The 17016-nt window shown below is 54.4% G+C and overlaps 1 protein-coding gene across 1 annotated transcript; it reads right to left on the minus strand.

Annotated features, from left to right (window-relative positions):
* Positions 1-2611: 2611 nt before the first annotated feature.
* Positions 2612-16751, minus strand: gjc2 (gap junction protein gamma 2). Its single transcript, XM_042332177.1, has 3 exons — positions 16551-16751; positions 12714-12875; positions 2612-3949 (listed from the first exon to the last, which is right to left on the minus strand). The coding sequence occupies exon 3, from the start codon at positions 3927-3929 to the stop codon at positions 2625-2627; it is 1305 nt and encodes a 434-aa protein (XP_042188111.1). The 5' UTR covers positions 3930-3949; positions 12714-12875; positions 16551-16751; the 3' UTR covers positions 2612-2624.
* Positions 16752-17016: the final 265 nt, after the last annotated feature.

Below are 17016 nucleotides of genomic sequence, written 5' to 3' on the forward strand. Positions count from 1 at the left end.
CGTGTGGAGCATAAACACCGGCACAGACCAGTTGGGCCGAGTGGCCCGTTTCCGTGCTGTATATTCTAATGTATAATAATAATAATAATAATACCACATCTCATCCAAAGGACGTTATGCCTGACAAGTGCAGGGCTCTCCCAGCGTTTGTGCCGGAGCATCAGCCTGGGACGAAGAGCTCGAAGCCTACGGGGGCGGCAGTACTTGAACCGGCAACGTCTGACTCACGCCGGCGCCCGGTTAACTAACACCAGGTGCAATTTCAGACTGACGCAAGTTGCTTTTTTTTTTACACACGCGCACGCGCACACAAGAGATCGAGAACCCGGCCGGTAAGCGCGACCCAGCGGAAAATACTCCGGGTCTTTTCCCACCGTAAATAAAGTACGGCAGTCGTTTCGGATGGCAGGAGAAGCTCGCTCCGACTATTGTTCGACCAGAGAAGTTGACGTCGGGGGGGAACCGAGTTCTCGATCGGCTTCAGGTTAAGGCACGTTTGAGAAAGTTATTTTATTTTTTTTCATTTAATTTTCGCCCTTTCGAGTGCAAAGAGAAAAAAGCCTGTGGTTCTACTTGCTCTAAATCTATATGTATGTATATATATTATATATACGTACGTATAACACAAACCCGGTCAAGCTCACAGACCCTGTCCCGATTTAGATCTGCGTTTGAAAAAGAAAATGAAACGGAATAACACAACCAACGTGCGCCGCCAGCTGTCCAGTTTGGGCTGAGAGAAAATAACTTGCCTTTTTACGAGGCCGAAATGGTTCAACGAACCTCGCCGGTGACTGCCGACAATCGTAGCGACCGAGCCCCGGCTCGTCCCTCGTCCCTTACGTTCCACAATCGGTGGCCGCGCTTTCAGCCACGGCGCCCCCCCCCCCCCACCCCCACCCCCGAAACTCTGGAACGCTCTCCTCTCTATCCCTCGCCGGCTCTGGGGCCGCTGCCCTAGGTGGGGGGGATGGGGGGGGGAGGGGGCTGGAGGGGAGGCCCGGGCGCTGTTGTTGTTGTTGTTGTGTAGTTGGGAGGCAAGCGAGGCAACCGGGAACTTACTCCGGGAAGTTCCGGCTCTCTTCTCACTCTTTGTCTTACAAGTCCACCACGACCAGACCTCGGTTCGTGTGAACCATCTGAAAGATGGCAGCGAGCTCAACTCCTGCTCCCCCACCTTCCCCCCCACCCCACACCCCACCTCCCAATTGGGGTTGGCTTAGTCTACGCGCCCAAGACCCCACATATGGGGCTCAGACCCACCTTCTGACCCCAGAGGTGAGAGTGACGCCAACAGCGACCAAACAGAAGTTCAGGTCCTCGTCAAGCTTTGATCCCTTAGGATCCCTGGGAACTCTTAGGACCTTGGAGCTAAGGCTGCTTAGAAACCCACGTAGAGAAGGGTGTGAGGATATAATAATAATAATAATAACCATAATAATATTAATCCTAGCATTTTTTTTATATAGCGCCTTATCACGTCGTTCACACTTACAAATCGCTTCACTGTAAAGTGAATTGACAAGTGTATTTTCAGGCGAAACGTGGAGTGTGCGACCAAATTTATTGCTGGGGGGTGCGATTGTTGGCTAGGACACCGGGTGTGGGGCCGGGGGGGTGGGTGGGTGGGTGGGTGGGTGGGGGGGCTGGGAGGGAAGGGAGAAAAAGACGCCTTTGCTTTTCGAGAAGGGACAGGAGGGAGAGCGAGAGAGGGAGGGAGGGAGGGAGGGAGGAGGAAGACAGGGGGTGGAGGGAAATTGAATCCAGTAGATAAAAACAGAGGAACATCCCACCCCCCAACCACCCCACCACCGCCCTCCCACCCTCTCCAGCCTCGCGTAACGTGATGCCTGGAAGCTGGGGAGCAATGTAGTGTGTGATTAGTTTCCGATGCAGTCTTTCACAGCTCAGTCACCATTAAATCCGTCAGCTTTTAGAGGGGTGGGGGGTGGGGGGGGGGGTTCAATAGACCTTTTTCTCTCCCAACAGCGTTGACAAAGACAGGGCAATCCTGTGCGGCTTCAACTCAGCGACAGCGACCGAAGGATTGTGAGCCGTTGAAATGCTCCTCATTTTCTTCGCTGATGTGCTAATTATCACCTGCGACAATACTGTATCACTTGCAAGTTCTTCCCCCCCCCCCACCCACCCACCGCCCCTTCCAACTTCCCCCACCCCCTCCACTTTCCTCTTTTTTTTTACCGCTGATTGAGCCAAATATATCCGAGAGAGAGAGAGAGAGAAAGCCTTAAACAAAGACAATTGTAAACTTTAGTTCCTGATAGGACAGAGGTCAAATAAATAATAATAATAATCATAATAATAATCCTTGCGTTCGACGTAGCGCCTTATCACGTCGTTGAGACGCCTCAAACGCTTCGGAGTAAGGTGAATCGTCTGCGTATTTTGTGGGCGAAACGCGGGAGCCGATTGTGCACGGCAGCGTCCCCACAAACAGCCGTGGATTGATGTGACCAAATTATTATTATTATTATTATTATTATTATTTGGTGGGGAGGGAGGGAGGGAGGGAGGGAGGGAGGGTGTGGGGGAAAGAGATTTTTATGATCAACTCCTACTGGGACAGACCTCGAATCCTCAGATCCTCGTAGGACAAACATGGTTCAGATCCACACTGATGGCTTCCCGTCCCCGGATTTGCTGCTGGAGCTCCCTTTGTCAGAGCCGGGTTTGGGTTTGGCTCCCTGCTTCTCCTGGGCTGCGTTGACCCGGTTCTGCTCCGCCACTGAGCCCCCAGAGCCTGGACTGCCCGCCCTGCATTTCTGCCCGTTCCCCCGGCTGTTGTAAGTCTGAAAGGCCACGTCCAGCCGTTCCTGTGCCTCCCTCAGGTGGCTGTGCAGCCTGGCCAGGTCTGGGGGCACATTGTCGTCCGGGCTGGTGCACGGAACTTCCTGAGCCACGTTGCCCAGGACTTGTTTGTGGGCCAGCAGGCCGTTGGGGACCTTGCTGCCCGTCACGTTGGGTTTGACCACCATGTTGTATCCGGGCGGCGAGGCTGGGATGTTCCGAGGGAAAGGGTACGGGAAGGGGCGGGCGCTGGTCCTGCCTCGCCTCCTCCGGCTCCTGATCACGTCCCTGACCGTCCCCATACCCAGGTGGACCATCTCTCCCAGGTTGAGCAGGAGGCAGAGGCAGCTCACCACGTACATGACGATGAGAAAGACCGTCTTCTCTGTCGGTCGCGACACGAAGCAGTCCACGGTGTGGGGGCACGGCTGCCGGGTGCACACGTAGGAGGGGTGCACCTCAAAGCCGTACAGGAGGTACTGTCCCACTAGGAAGCCCACCTCAAACAGGGCCCTGCAGATCAACTGGAAGACGTACATCCTCATCAGTCCTTCCTGCCTGATTCTGCGCCTCCCATCGTGCCTCTGTGGCCTCCCCACTCCCCTCCCCTCCCTCTCCTTCTCCCTCGCCACCTCCTCGTACATCATGGGCTCCTCCTCGTCTTCTTCCTCCCCTTCCCCCGTCCTCTCCGGCCCGCGCAGGTTCTGCCAACGGACGCCAGGAGGCGCCCTCCTCTTCCTGAAGAACCTCAGCCTCCTCTCCATCTCCATCTCCTCTTCCTCCCGATCCTCTTCCTCGGAGGAGGAAGTCCGAGCAACCTTGTGGATGGCGTAGCCCAGGTACATGACGGACGGGGTGGAGATGAGGATGATCTGGAAGACCCAGAACCTCACGTGGGAGAGAGGAGCGAAGGCATCGTAGCAGACGTTCTCACAACCCGGCTGCTTGGTGTTGCACACGAACTTGCTCTGCTCGTCCGAGTAAATGGATTCCCCACCGACAGCCGTCAGCACGATACGAAAGACGATAAGCACCGAGAGCCAGATCTTGCCCACGAAGGTGGAGTGGTTGTGGATTTCTTCGAGAAGACGGGTTAGAAAGGCCCAGCTCATATTTGACATAAGTCCTGCTCAACTGGCACCTGGAAGAGAACGAGGGGCCTCTGTTAGGTTTGAGGTGATCATAATAATAATAATGCAGTCCGTCTGTCACTTCTGGAGGGTTGTCCCAATGCGCTTCACAGGATACACTGTAAAGTTGGATGACTGTTTCGTGGGCGAATTATAACGACCCTTACAATGAGAGAAACCGAGAAGATACAGAGGAGGGCAACCAGAATGATTGAGGGAATGGAGGGACTGGACTGTGAGGAGCCACTCAGTAAATTGGACATGTTCACGCTGGAAAAGAGGAGATTGAGAGGCGACATGATTGCTGTCTTTAAGATTGTAAAGAGGCGAAACAATCTGGATCATGACGGGCTGTTCCAACTTGTCCAGTTGGAAACCAGAGGCCACGGCCGGCGATGGAAGGGGGTGAATTCAGAACGAATCTACGCAAGTTCTATTTCAGTGAACGAACCTGTGGAACAGGCTCCCTCGGGAGACGGTTGAAGCAGGAAATGTTGATTCTTTCAAACACAGCTCAGATTAGATTTATTTTTAGGAAATAACATGATGGGATACAGTACAGAGGGGGAGTTTGGGACATATGTGCAGGCGACTGCCAGGAAGGCGGAAGGTGAATTAGATGGTTATGTGGAGGAGACCAAAGGCTTAGTTGAGAAAGAGTAGGAGAGGCTCATGTGGAGCAAAAACACCGGCATAGACCGGTTAAGCCGAGGGACCTGTTTCAGTGCTGTATAATCTAACGTATTCGAGATGGACCTTGGTCTTTTCTCGTCCAGCATGTCTTATGTTCTTAGAATAATAATAATTTGACCCAGCGCCTTTTCACGTCGTTGGTCGCGTTGCGTCATTTTTGGCGAGAAGTTTCGATGCTCCGGGGTCGGGCGAACTGCTACCCTGCGCTCTCGCTGGACGTGATCGAGATGGCGGAGACAGAAGATTGGAACAGCTGGTGCGAGCAGGAGCTGTCAAAGGGAATCTTTCACTCCACACCATTCTCTCTCCCTCCCTCCCTCTCTCTCTCTCTCTCTCTCTCTCTCTGCCTTCAGAGCTGGTAAACTGCAAAGATCTGCATAATCACCAGGTGATTACATGTCGGGAACATTACTTCCCAGCCATTAACCACGAGGTGCAGTCAATTCCGCACGGATTGCATCGCAGTGGGGCCATCTGACTTGCTCTCGGAGAGAGAGAGAGAGAGAGAGAGAGAGCGCATTCCATTCCAACAATATCTCCTGGACTTCCAGGTGTAGGTCGGAAGGCCTGGAATACTCAGCTTGGGTTTGGGAGGCTTTTAAGCAAAGGTGATGGGTTTCCGCACGTGTCAGACTGACCAAAGGTCAATGCGTCCAGATATATTGCAACCAGATAAGACATGGACAGTCACTACGCTTTACAGGGTCTCCTGTGAAGCGCTTTTGAGACGTCTCGAAGACGTGATCAGGCGCGATAGCAAATGCGAGGATTATTATTATTATTATTACCTCTGTCACGGTGCTTATGGTCAACTCGCCCTACTCTCTAATGTTTTTAAAATAATAATAATAATCCTCGCCTTTGATAGAGCGCTTTTCACGTCGGAAGGACGTCCCAAAGCGCTTCACAGAACACACTGTAAAGTCAATTGACTGTATATTTGTGGGCGAACGCGGCGGCCAATTGCGCACAGCAATGTCCCACAAACAGTCGTGGATCGAAAATGACCAATTTATTATTGTTTTTGGTTTTGGAGGGATTATTATTAGGCTCTGTGTGGAGTAAGGAAACTTGCCCCGAGGTTTCGCCCTCTGCCTGGAATTGAACTCAGGTCTCTCGCTCGCAAAGCGAGTGCTCTGACCACTGAGCTACAGGAAGGTGGAAGACCTTCTGGCTCTGAGGCTGCCTTGGCGGGTCGGGCTGACAGCCAAACCACAATAGGTTGGAAGGAACGGTTTTAGGGAACGCCGCACGTGTTTTGCCACGTGTTTATCCGGCGAATGAATGTCCCGTGTTCCCTGTGCGCTGAGCGGCCCAGCCCTGCCGGCAAACCAAAGAGCCACGGAAATCTATGCCACAGCAGGAGGTCGTTCGACCCATTCCATCCGCATCAGCGTTTCTTTGCTCCTTCAACAGAGTCACCCAAACCGGTCCCAATTCCCTGCCTCTCGCCCCCCCCCGTGTCCTCTTGATGCCCTCCACGTTGACGTAAAGTCCTCAGTCTCCCCGGCACGAAACACGCAGTCAATTCACTCGACAGTATATTCGACCGCGGAGGCGCTTTGAGCCGTCTCGATGACGCTGTATCAAACGCGGGGATTATTATTATTAACCTCTCCCCCCTCTCGACAGGCCATGTCCCCTTCCTCCCCCCCCCCCCCCCCCACCCCCCGTCCGTCCGCTCCACTCTCAGGGGGTCAGGCCTTTAGCCTTTCCACTCCCACCCTCTGGGACGCCACCCCGGAGCCCCTCTCAGCCTCGCCTTCGGGTGCAAACCCTCAACTGTCCCGCCCTCGGGACTGCCCTTCCGGCTATATAAGTGTTGCCGTTGTTGTCTACTGCCCTCTTTGAAGGCCGAGATGGATTCCGTCTCAATTGCTGACTGGGCGTTCCATACCCTCGACGGGCCATGCGTTGTGATAACGTTTCTCCTAACCTCCCCATTTAATAATAATAATAATAATAATCCTTGCATTTGATATAGCGCTTTTCACGTCGGGAGAGGACGTCCCGAAGCGCTTCACGGAACGCACTGTAAAGTGAATTGACCGTATATTTGTGGGCGGACGCGGCGGCCGATTGCGCACAGCAATGTCCCACAAACAGTCGTGGATCGAAAATGACCAATTTATTATTGTTTCGGGTTTGGAGGGATTATTTACTGGTTTACTAATTATTTTGACTCGATGCCCTCTGGTCACTGACTGACTCCCTGACAGTGGGAATAATTTCTCCCCGTTGACTCTGTCCAAACGCCTCGTCATTTTAATGTCCTCTATCAGGTCACCCCTCAACCTTGTGTGTTCCAGCGAATACACACACGGAAACCACAGGCAGAGACATACATGCACACGGGCAGAGAGACACACGCACACACACAGGCAGAGAGACACACGCACACACACAGGCAGAGAGACACACGCACACACACAGGCAGAGAGATACATGCACACACACAGGCAGAGAGACACACACACACACACAGGCAGAGAGATACACGCACAAACACAGGCAGAGAGACACACGCACACACACAGGCAGAGAGACACACGCACACACACAGGCAGAGAGACACACGCACACACACAGGCAGAGAGACACACGCACACACACAGGCAGAGAGACACACACACACACACAGGCAGAGAGATACATGCACACGGGCAGAGAGACACACGCACACACACAGGCAGAGAGACACACTCACACACACAGGCAGAGAGACACACATACAAACACAGGCAGAGAGACACACACACGCACACACACACACACACACAGGGTTAGCGATAGGTACAGACAGCGTTAGAGAGAGACGCACATAAACACAAACACACACACACACAACAACAAATTACATTTGTATAGCGCCTTTCGCGTCGGGAGGACATCCCAAGAGTTAAGAGACACACACACAGAGTTAGAGAGAGAAAGAGAGAGAGACACACATACACACACACACACACACACACAGCGTTAGAGAAACGCACACACACACAACACACACCAACACAGGGTTTGGGCTCCGACTTAAAACCAAAGTTGTTGGTGTTGGATTCAGCGAAGGCGCCGGTAGTGCGGAGATCAATATATTCCTTTTATATCGCGTGTAAGTCAGCCCGGCCTCCTCCTCCTATTCCTTTTCGACTATCGAACAGAGAGGCAGATCCCTGAGATTCTGCCATGAGCCTGAACGCCGTTCCCCTACAGACCTATATTTAGTACGAGGTTACGGACTGACTGACTGACTGCAGTGGAGACCGTTGCACATCTGTTACCCTTTTCTCCAAGTCCCTCGCTGCCCCGCGTTGCGGTTTCATATCGACATGACGCGCAGTCCAACAATCTCTCCGCACATCAGCTACAGATGACAACACTTCTCTCCCGCCCCAAACCCAGACCCGACCCGACCCGACCCGACCCGGTCTCTCCATTTTCCAGAGCAGCAATAACAAAAATAATAATAATAATAATGATGATGATGATGATGATGATAATAATGATCCTGGCATTTGACACAGCGCCTCGTCACGTCGTCGAGACGTCTCGAAGCGCTTCACGGGACGGGACACGCTGCAGAGTGGATGGATCGACCTGCGTTATTTTGTGGGCGAAACGCGGCAGCCAATTGCGCACACAGCAGAGTCCCCGCAAACGGCCGTGGATCGAGCGACCAAATTCCTTAGGGTTAGGGTTAATTTCGTTATTACCCCCCACCCCCCCCACCCACCTTCCCCCGGAAAAGCGATCCGCCAATCGACTGACAACCTACTGACTGCTGAGTAAACAGAGGCGTATGTGTGTGTGCGTGTGTGTGTATGGAGTAAGGAAACTCGGCTAAGTTTCTCGCCCTGACCCGGGAATCGAACCGGGTGGGTGGGGAGAGATGGGGGGCTACTGCGCGTGGGTAAGAGGAGGGTAAGAGCGGGGCGGTAGGGAGAAGAGACGAGTGGGGGGGACGGGGGGGGACAGGGGGGGCCGAGGGGTCCGTCAGACGAGGAGATACGAACACGATTCCGCATCGGAAATTGCCGTTGCTGTAACGGGTCGGGGTTGGGGTTGGGGTTGGGGGTGGGGGTGGGTGGTGGGTGGTGTGGGTGGAGGGGGAGTGGGCGGTGGGGGGAGTGGGTGGGGGGGGCTTGTGGCGGGATGGGGGAGAGGGAGAGACGGAAATTAACAAGGCACAGAGAAACCCAGCGCTGCCTGCGGTGTGAGTTGCTGACAGCTGGACCTGGGGACGGCGTTCTATTAATAGTCAGTGCGACTGTTTCACAATGAATTTGCCGAAGAGAATCAATTCCAGTCACACGCATCTGTGGCCGCCCGTCCCAATGGGCCGCGCGCGCTCTCTCTCTCTCTCTCTCTCTCATCTCTCTCTCTCGCTCGCTCGCTCGCTAGAACAAGGACCACCACCACCACCACCACCACGACAATAATTAATTGTTCCTCCGCAGCGCCTCGAGACGTCTCAAAGAGCTTCGCCGGACGGCTGTGCCGTTAAAGCGGGACCGACTCGCGCGTTTCGAGGGCGAAACGGGGCAAAGCAAACCTGCACGGAAGCCTCCCCGCCCCCCGCCTCACCCCCCCCCCCCACCCCGCCGCCACACAAACAGCCGCGAAGCATATTCTGCGAAGCGCTTTGAGAGACGCCTCGAAGGCGCGATAACGCGCGGCTATATGGAGCACGAGGATCGTTAGTTATTGTACATTCTTCAACTGACTCTGGCTACGCTGCTCTGAATTCCACACTCCCCCCCCACCCACCACTGCCCCAACCTCCCACCGCCCCAACCTCCCACCGCCCCAACCTCCCACCGCCCCAACCTCCCACCGCCCAGCGAAATGTTCTTCATTTCACTCCTAAACGGTTCAGCCACGAGTTGCAGACGAGGAACGATAACTTGGTCGCTCCGGCCCGCGGCTGTCCGCGGCCGTGCGCAAATCGGTTGCCGCGTTTCCGCCCACAAAATATACAGCCAATTCACCTTACAGTGTGTATATCCTGTGAAGAAGCCCCTTTGAGACGTCTCGATGACCCGATCAGGCGCTGGGTCAAATGCCAGGAGTATTATTATTAATATTATTACTTGATGACCTCGAGCCCTGAAATTCTCTCGTCAGAGGAAACAGCGGTTTGCAATTCCGCCGCTCAAATCCCCCTTCAGAATCGCATCCACCTAATCGTTACAGACGGCGTTGACGTTCGAAGCTGTTTCCCTTTCCAGACAAGAAAAGAAACGGCCCCACAGTCGAAACCGGATCCCGTTCGAAATTTTGCTCGGAAAATGCCGGGTCAAACGGAACGATCCCCTAAGCATCTCACGCGCTGAAATAAAAAAAAAATGAAAGGAGACCTGAAGGCCGGGACCCCGGGCAATTGCAAAACCCCGGGGAGCGAGTGAAGACGTTTCGCGAAGCCGAAGGGGAAAAGACTGAGACAATCTGAGCTCGAGTTGGGAGCCGCGTCGAGCAAACGTCAACGGAGCTTTATCGTAGCTGCCGCGAAATCCGCGACCCTCGGGGAGTGGGGTGGGGGGGGGGGGGGGGGTTCGATCTTAAACGACGCGATCGATACCAACCGTGAGATAACACACAATAATCGCACTTAAACTTAAGACTACCCGCCCGGGAGCAGCCACTTAGCAATGGAGTTAACGTACGAGCGCACAAAGAACCAATCTCTGACTACCGCTCACTAACAGTCAGGGTATTTACCTTTGTCGTCATCGGGTAGAAAAATGGCCAACGCGAGCGCGCAATCGATGTGACTGGGGCCTCACTTATGGTTCAATGGAAATCGTCCTCCGAGCGACGCCATCGGGAGGCAAACAGCGCACCTTCCTCTCCGCTCACAGAGAGAGAGAGCGAGAGAGAGAGTCAGTTGCCCCACCAGATTGTTGCGACCGATGCTCGAGTCAGACTCGGTGGCATCGGAAGTATCAAAGCCGTGAAAATGCATTTTAAAAAATTGCATTTAAAGGGTGTTACTCAATCAAACGAGTTCGACCGAGTCCCCCCCCCACCCCCACCCCCTCACACCCTCCCCGAGCGCAATTGGCAATTACCAACTTTAACGCTGGCTGATGCTTTTTTAGCGCACAGCATAAACTTTACGGAACTTATTGTAAACGACGGACGGGCGCCGGGAACCGAGGGGTCGCCCGTGACAACTAGGTTCCCGCTTACGGCTCGGTAACGAGAGGCGTGCGGAGTAGGGAGACGTTGGGTTAGGTTTCTCCCCGGTACCGAGGCGAGCGCTCTGCCCACTGCACTACAGGACTCCCCCCCCCCCCCTCCAGATGCTCGTGATAAACCTTCCGTCTAATAATCCTTTCGTTTGAGACAGCACCTTTCAAATTGGGGGTGGGGGGGGGTTGGAGATGTCTCTCCCAATGTCCTGGTAAGATGGTTAGATAAGATAAGTCACTCTCCCGTTTAAGTCCATCCCCAGTGAAACGCTTTCAGACGCGTCGAAAAAAAACACCACCATAAGCTGCTGTTCCAAATGGAAGGGTTACTCTCGATGGGGTATATAGCACCTTTCACGTCAGGAAGATGTCTCAAAGCGCTTCGCAGGATTTACTGCGAAGTGCAGTGACTGTCTGCGTGTTTTTTAATGTGTGCGGGTTGGGGGGGGGGTGGGGAGGGGGGCGTTGGGGTGAACAGTGACAAATGATGCTGCAAAAAAAGATAATAATAATAATAATCTTTGCATTCGACACAGCGCCTCATCGCGCCTTCGAGACGTCTAAAAAGCGCTTCACGGGATGCGCTGGAGAGCGCAGCGGCTGTATGTTTTGCGGGCGAAATGGGAAGCGTAACTTCGGGGCGAATGGTTATTCCTGCGCTGATGGCAATGCTGTGCGCATGTGCCCATCTGTCACACCGTAGCGTCTCTCGTTCGCTCAGGCGGTCTGCGTGCGCGGCTCTGCGACTGTGGCGCTCGCGCGGGCGCGCGGGCGCGTGCGTGTGCGTGTGCGCGCGTATCAGCTTCGCTTTGTTCGGCATTCCTTCTCGCTGTGCCTTTTCGCTTCGGCAAGTCACGCACTTCAGCGCCAGATGGGGAAAAGGAGCGATGAATGAGTCGCGGGTCGTTTAAAGAGGATGTGGAACCAGGGGAAAGGGGGGGGGGGGGGGGGGAGAGGGAGATAGAAGGAGAACCTGTCATGAAATAAGCGTTTGGTGCAACTCCTTTCGTGTTGGGGGGGGGTGAGGACGTCGCAATGCGCTTCGCGGCGCAAAACTGTAAAGCGTAGTGACTGTGTCTTTGGTGGAGCCCTGCAGCTCAGCGGTCGGAGCGCTCGCTTCGCAAGCGAGAGGACCCGGGCACGATTCCCGGGCGGGGCGAAACCTCGGGCGGGTTTCCTCACTCCGCACGCCACGGCTTGCCCAGCGGTAAGTCGGAATCCAGCCGTTGTTGGTCGATTGGCGGATGGCTTTCCGGGCGTAATAATCCCCCAATTTTTAAAAAAAGAAGTAATAAACTCGGTCACTCAATCCCCGGCTGTCTGCGGGGACGCTGCTGTGCGCGATTGGCTGGCGGGTTTCGCCCGCAAAAAATACACAGTCGCTACACTTCACAGTGAGTCCTGCGAAGGGCTCTGAGACGTCTCGAAGACGACGCGATAAGGCGCCGGGTCGAATTATTATGATTATTATTATTATTACTATTATTATTACAGACTCCGACACAGAGGAACATTGTGACAGAGTCCGCAGCGAAGGAGGAGAGAGGACAATTCTGCGCGACAGCCTGGCTCAGTGGTAGCGCCCGCGCTCTCTCTCTTTTTCTCTCTCTCCCCCGACACAAATGGTCATTCACTCCGCGGCCGTTTGTGGGACTCTGCGGGTGAGTAAACTTTGCCGACCGCGTTTCGGGCGGGAAATAAATCGTGACCGCCCTTCACGGCTACACCGCGCAGCGCCTTTGAGACGTCTCGACGGCGCGATACAGCCCCGTGTCACAACGCAAAGATTATTATATTAATATTATTATTATTATTATTATTAGAGAGAGAGAGAGAGAGAAATGGCATTGAACAGGAGCGAATCCGGACACTTGCTCTTTAAGCGGTCACTTACCTTCACGGTTTTTGCGCGGGTGCGTGTGTGTGTAAAAAAAAAAATAGATGAACGTCGTTCGCCCGATTCCCCAGGTGGGTCTTCCGCCCTCGTGCCCTCCGCCCCCTTTCACCGTCGCCTCCGCCGTGCCCTCCTGCGCCTCGTCCGCATCGGAGCTTCCAGCTGCAAGAGGGGAGAAAGCGCGGCGTGAACCGGACTTGTGCGAAGGAACGGTCGGCGGTGCGGTCGGCGGTGCGGTGCGGTGCACAAGTCCAACTCCGCACCAGTCGCACAATGGAGAGTCTGAAATCTCCACCTCCGTAATGGCCTCATTGTTCCTCGGAAAAGAATCCAGGACTTTTTTTTGTGCTCTCTCTCTGTCTTTCTCTCTCTCTCTCGTTCTCTCTCTCTCTCTCTCTCTCTCTGTCTCCGTTTTTTTTTCCTGAATCGGGGGTTTTGTTCCCAATTCCATTGAAGAAAAGATTAAGACAGAGAGACACACACACACACACAGAGAGAGAGAGAGAGAGAAAGAATTCAGATTCACGGCATCACGTGACTGCGCTCAAATCGTACCGCACGGGGATAGCAATTCCTCGACCGCGACCCCCCACCACCCCCCCACGAGCCCACCCCCCACCCCCCACCCACCGCCCCCCACATTACTCCATCCCGGCCCGTCCTGTCCTCAAACCAGACACGATCAGTTTACAACTGAACATTGGCTCCATTTCCTTTACAAACCCAACCCTCCATCTTCAGTCGGGGCTAAACTTCAGGCAAGTTTCCTTACTCCACACTCACGCACTCACACGCACTCACACACACGCTCACACGCACTCACACACGCGCGCACACACTCACACGCACTCACACACACACTCACACGCACTCACCCACACGCACACGCACTCACGCACACTCATGCGCACGCTCACGCCACTATTCACTTCGCAGTAAGTAGGAACCCGGTTGTTGGTCGATTGGCGGATCGCTTTCCTGGGGATAATAATCCCTCTCCCCCCGCCCCCACCCCCCCCCGAAAAAATGTGGTCGCTCAACCCACGGCTGTTTGTGGGGACGCCGCTGCGTGCAATTCGCTGCCCCCGTTTTGCACCACAAAGCGCACAGTCACTAAAGGTTACAGTCTGTCCTGTGAGGCGCCTTGAGACCATCTCAACAGTGTGACACGGCGCTGTGTCAAACGCAAAAATTATCACTAATTGTTATTACTTTTATAATATCGAAGCTCCGAGTTGAGGTTAGGGATGTTTTGGTTTGGCCCAACCGGGTGCCTGACACGAGCGGAAACCCCTTCACCGCGATTAAGACGTACCCAGGGGGTAACTGCTGGAATCTAAGCGCCTAAAACTGAATAGTTTGCCATCGAAAGCGCTCTCCCCGTCGCTTGTCCAGCGACGACCACCCTACCCGCCAGGACTTTGGCTTGTAGGGTTAACAGGAGCTTGACTGGATGACGGGGGATAAATGTGTACTTGTTCGCATCCCTCCCTCTCTTTCTCACTCTCTCTCACTCTCTCTCGCTCTCTCTGGGTCTCTCCACTCACTCACTCACTCACTCACTCAGTTTCGCGAAAGGGCAGAAAAACATTTCTTCGAAACCCCCACTCCCTCGCTGACACCAGCGATTTTGCCGCTGCTGGTTGGTCTCCTAAGTCCTGCCTACGAAGAAATGCAGGAAAAATGTGACCTTAACGTAAGCAGTGCTCACAAAGCTCTCCGGGTTCGTCCCAAACCCCCGACAGGAGCACAATGTGACGATTGATTGGGCCTCTCGGAAGCACAGAAATAAAACAGTCGCGAAATCTCACTCTTGTCCCTTGTCTTGGCTCCCTTCAACGGGCCAATCTCGACAGAGGCGGGTGGGCTGCCCTCTCTGTTCCCAACCGCTCAAACCCTGGCCGGGGGTCTCAAAACCACAGCGGGTGTGAGTTGTGGTCCGTCTGGTGTCAACCGCGGCACCAACAATTCCTAAGACCAGGACGGACGGTGCAGTCAGACCCCATTATATCACAGGGACTCACTGGGTGGGGTGTCAGCCTGTCTCAGCGGGTAGCTCTCTCTCGCCTCTGAGTCAAGCCCCCACCCTCCCAACCCCACCCTACCCCCCCCCCCACACACACACTCCCCACTTCGGGACTTGGAATCCCACAGTCTAAGCTGACGCTCCATTGCAGCGCTGGGGGAGGTGTGTGTGTGTGTGTGTTGCAGTGTCGGAGACGCAGTCCTTCGATTGAGACGTTAAAGCCGAGGTTCGGGTGGATATTGGTCAAAGTGGTGGTGGGGGGGTGGTGGTGTGGGCTGGGGCTTGATCCCCCCCAACCTTCTGACTCAGAGGCGAGGGAGGGCTGCCCACTGAGCCAGGCTGACAGCTTGTCCAACAGTTTGTCCAGTGAGTAGGACAGCGTTGGGGTTTTCAAGAGGAAATCAACTACGTTGTGAGACGGTGGCGGAGATGGGGTTTGGGGTTTGGGGTTTGGGGTGGGGGGAAGGGAAGGGAATGGAGATAGCAAGTGATGGTATGTAGCAAATAGGGTGGAGCTGGTGGGGGGGGGGGGGGTGTTGTTTCATTGAAGGTGCCGTCCTTTGAATAAGATATTATCCCAAGTTCCCGACTGTGCCCTGTACCCTCCTCGTCGTCCATGCCATCAGTCACCCCCCACCCCCCTTTCCCTCCCCTCTCTTCTCCCCCCCCCTTGACCTCAGCTCGGGTCCGAAATGCTGTACACTGTCCAGGACCTTGGGACGTCCCCCGACGTGAAAGGCGCTGTACAAATATAACCTTGTTGTTGTTGTTGTTGTTGTTCAGGTAGACATTAAAGATTTTGAGGTGCTATTCAAGAAGAGAAGGGAGTTTTTCTCTCTTTCTCTCTCTGTCTCTCTCTGTCTCTCTCTCGCTCTTTCGCTCTCTCTCTCCCAGTGTCCTGGCCAACAATTTCCCCAAATGCTTGTGGGACATTGCTGCGCTGCCACATTTCACCTACAAATATAGTCGCAGTAAACACTGTGAAGCGCCTTTGGACTGTCCTCCCTGTGCGAAAGGCGCTGCACCAATCACAAGGATTATTCATTTAATTATGATTAATTTTCTGACTCCGAATTGGCAGCAATGGGTTCAGAGTTGGGACGTGGACCTCACCCAATCTGAGATGACACGTCATCGCGCTGCTGTGTGTGTGGGGTGGGGGGCGGGGGGGGGGAATGCTGCACTATCGAGAGATGCTGTCCCTCGGAGTAGATGTCAAACTGAGGTCCCGTCTGCCTATTATTAAGCGATAATGACAATAATAATCCTTGCCGTTGATACAGCGCCTTATCACGGCTTCGAGACGTCTCAAAGCGCTTCCACGGGATAAAGCAAATTGACTGGATGTTTTGTGGGCGGAACGGGTGCGATGGGGCCGCACAAAAATACCCAGTCAGTCAGTTCGCTTGACAGTATATTCCGTGAGGCGCTTTGAGACGTCTCGACGACGTGATGATGAGGCGCTGCGTCGCACCCGACGATTGTTATCACTGCACGATCCGCCTGTCTGTCTGTCTGTCTGTCTATCCGCCCGTTACCTTTGCTGCACAAAATGAATCCCCTTTCACCGTGAGGACGACGATATTATTTTTTTGGGGGGGGAGGGAAGAAGAGGGGATGGGAGGAGGGAAGGAAAGCAGTAACACAACTTGCAAACCCGGCACCACAGTACCCGTTAAAGCCGCAGACGCTGCTGCACGCGGCACCGGGTGCATCGGAGTCGAGGAGGGAAACGGACGTGAAATTCACACCCAAGCGATGCATCCCACAGAACGGGGGCAGAAACTTTGCGGTTAAAGGCTGGCTTTTACCTGGGTCACAGCGGGGAGACGCACAAGGCAGATACTCCCCCCGTCTCGCTCGGTCCGGCACCGCTATTTCGCCTGCGTGACTCGCCGGTCTTTCACTTCGCCCCCTCTCCATCTCCGTCCAAACGTCCGGCGTCCATCACACGCGTTCTTCTTTCCCCCTTTCTTGCTCCTTCTCTCTGCGCAGCCCCCCACCCCCTCACCACCACCAATTCCCCCAACTCCCCCCACCTCCCCCCCCCCCACCACCCCCACCCACCACCCCCACCTCCCACCACCACCACCTCCACACCACCTCTTCACACCGCAAACAAAACTTGTCGGAGAGAGGCGGAGGGAGGGAGAAGAAAACAGAGAGAAGGTTAAGGCAAAAAAAAAACTCTTCCACCCCCACCCCCCCACCCCCTCACCCCCTCACCACCCCTTAAAATAAAAATCCCTGTCTTTTATCTTTCGGCAAATTAAAATC

Source organism: Callorhinchus milii, unplaced genomic scaffold, assembly GCF_018977255.1.
Source record: "Callorhinchus milii isolate IMCB2004 unplaced genomic scaffold, IMCB_Cmil_1.0 Scaffold2, whole genome shotgun sequence".
Lineage (NCBI taxonomy): Eukaryota > Metazoa > Chordata > Chondrichthyes > Chimaeriformes > Callorhinchidae > Callorhinchus > Callorhinchus milii.

What these genes read in the sequence shown, in the direction of transcription:
- gjc2 (XM_042332177.1), bottom strand. Translation starts at nt 3,929, where the DNA reads ATGTCAAATATGAGCTGGGCCTTTCTAACCCGTCTTCTCGAAGAAATC.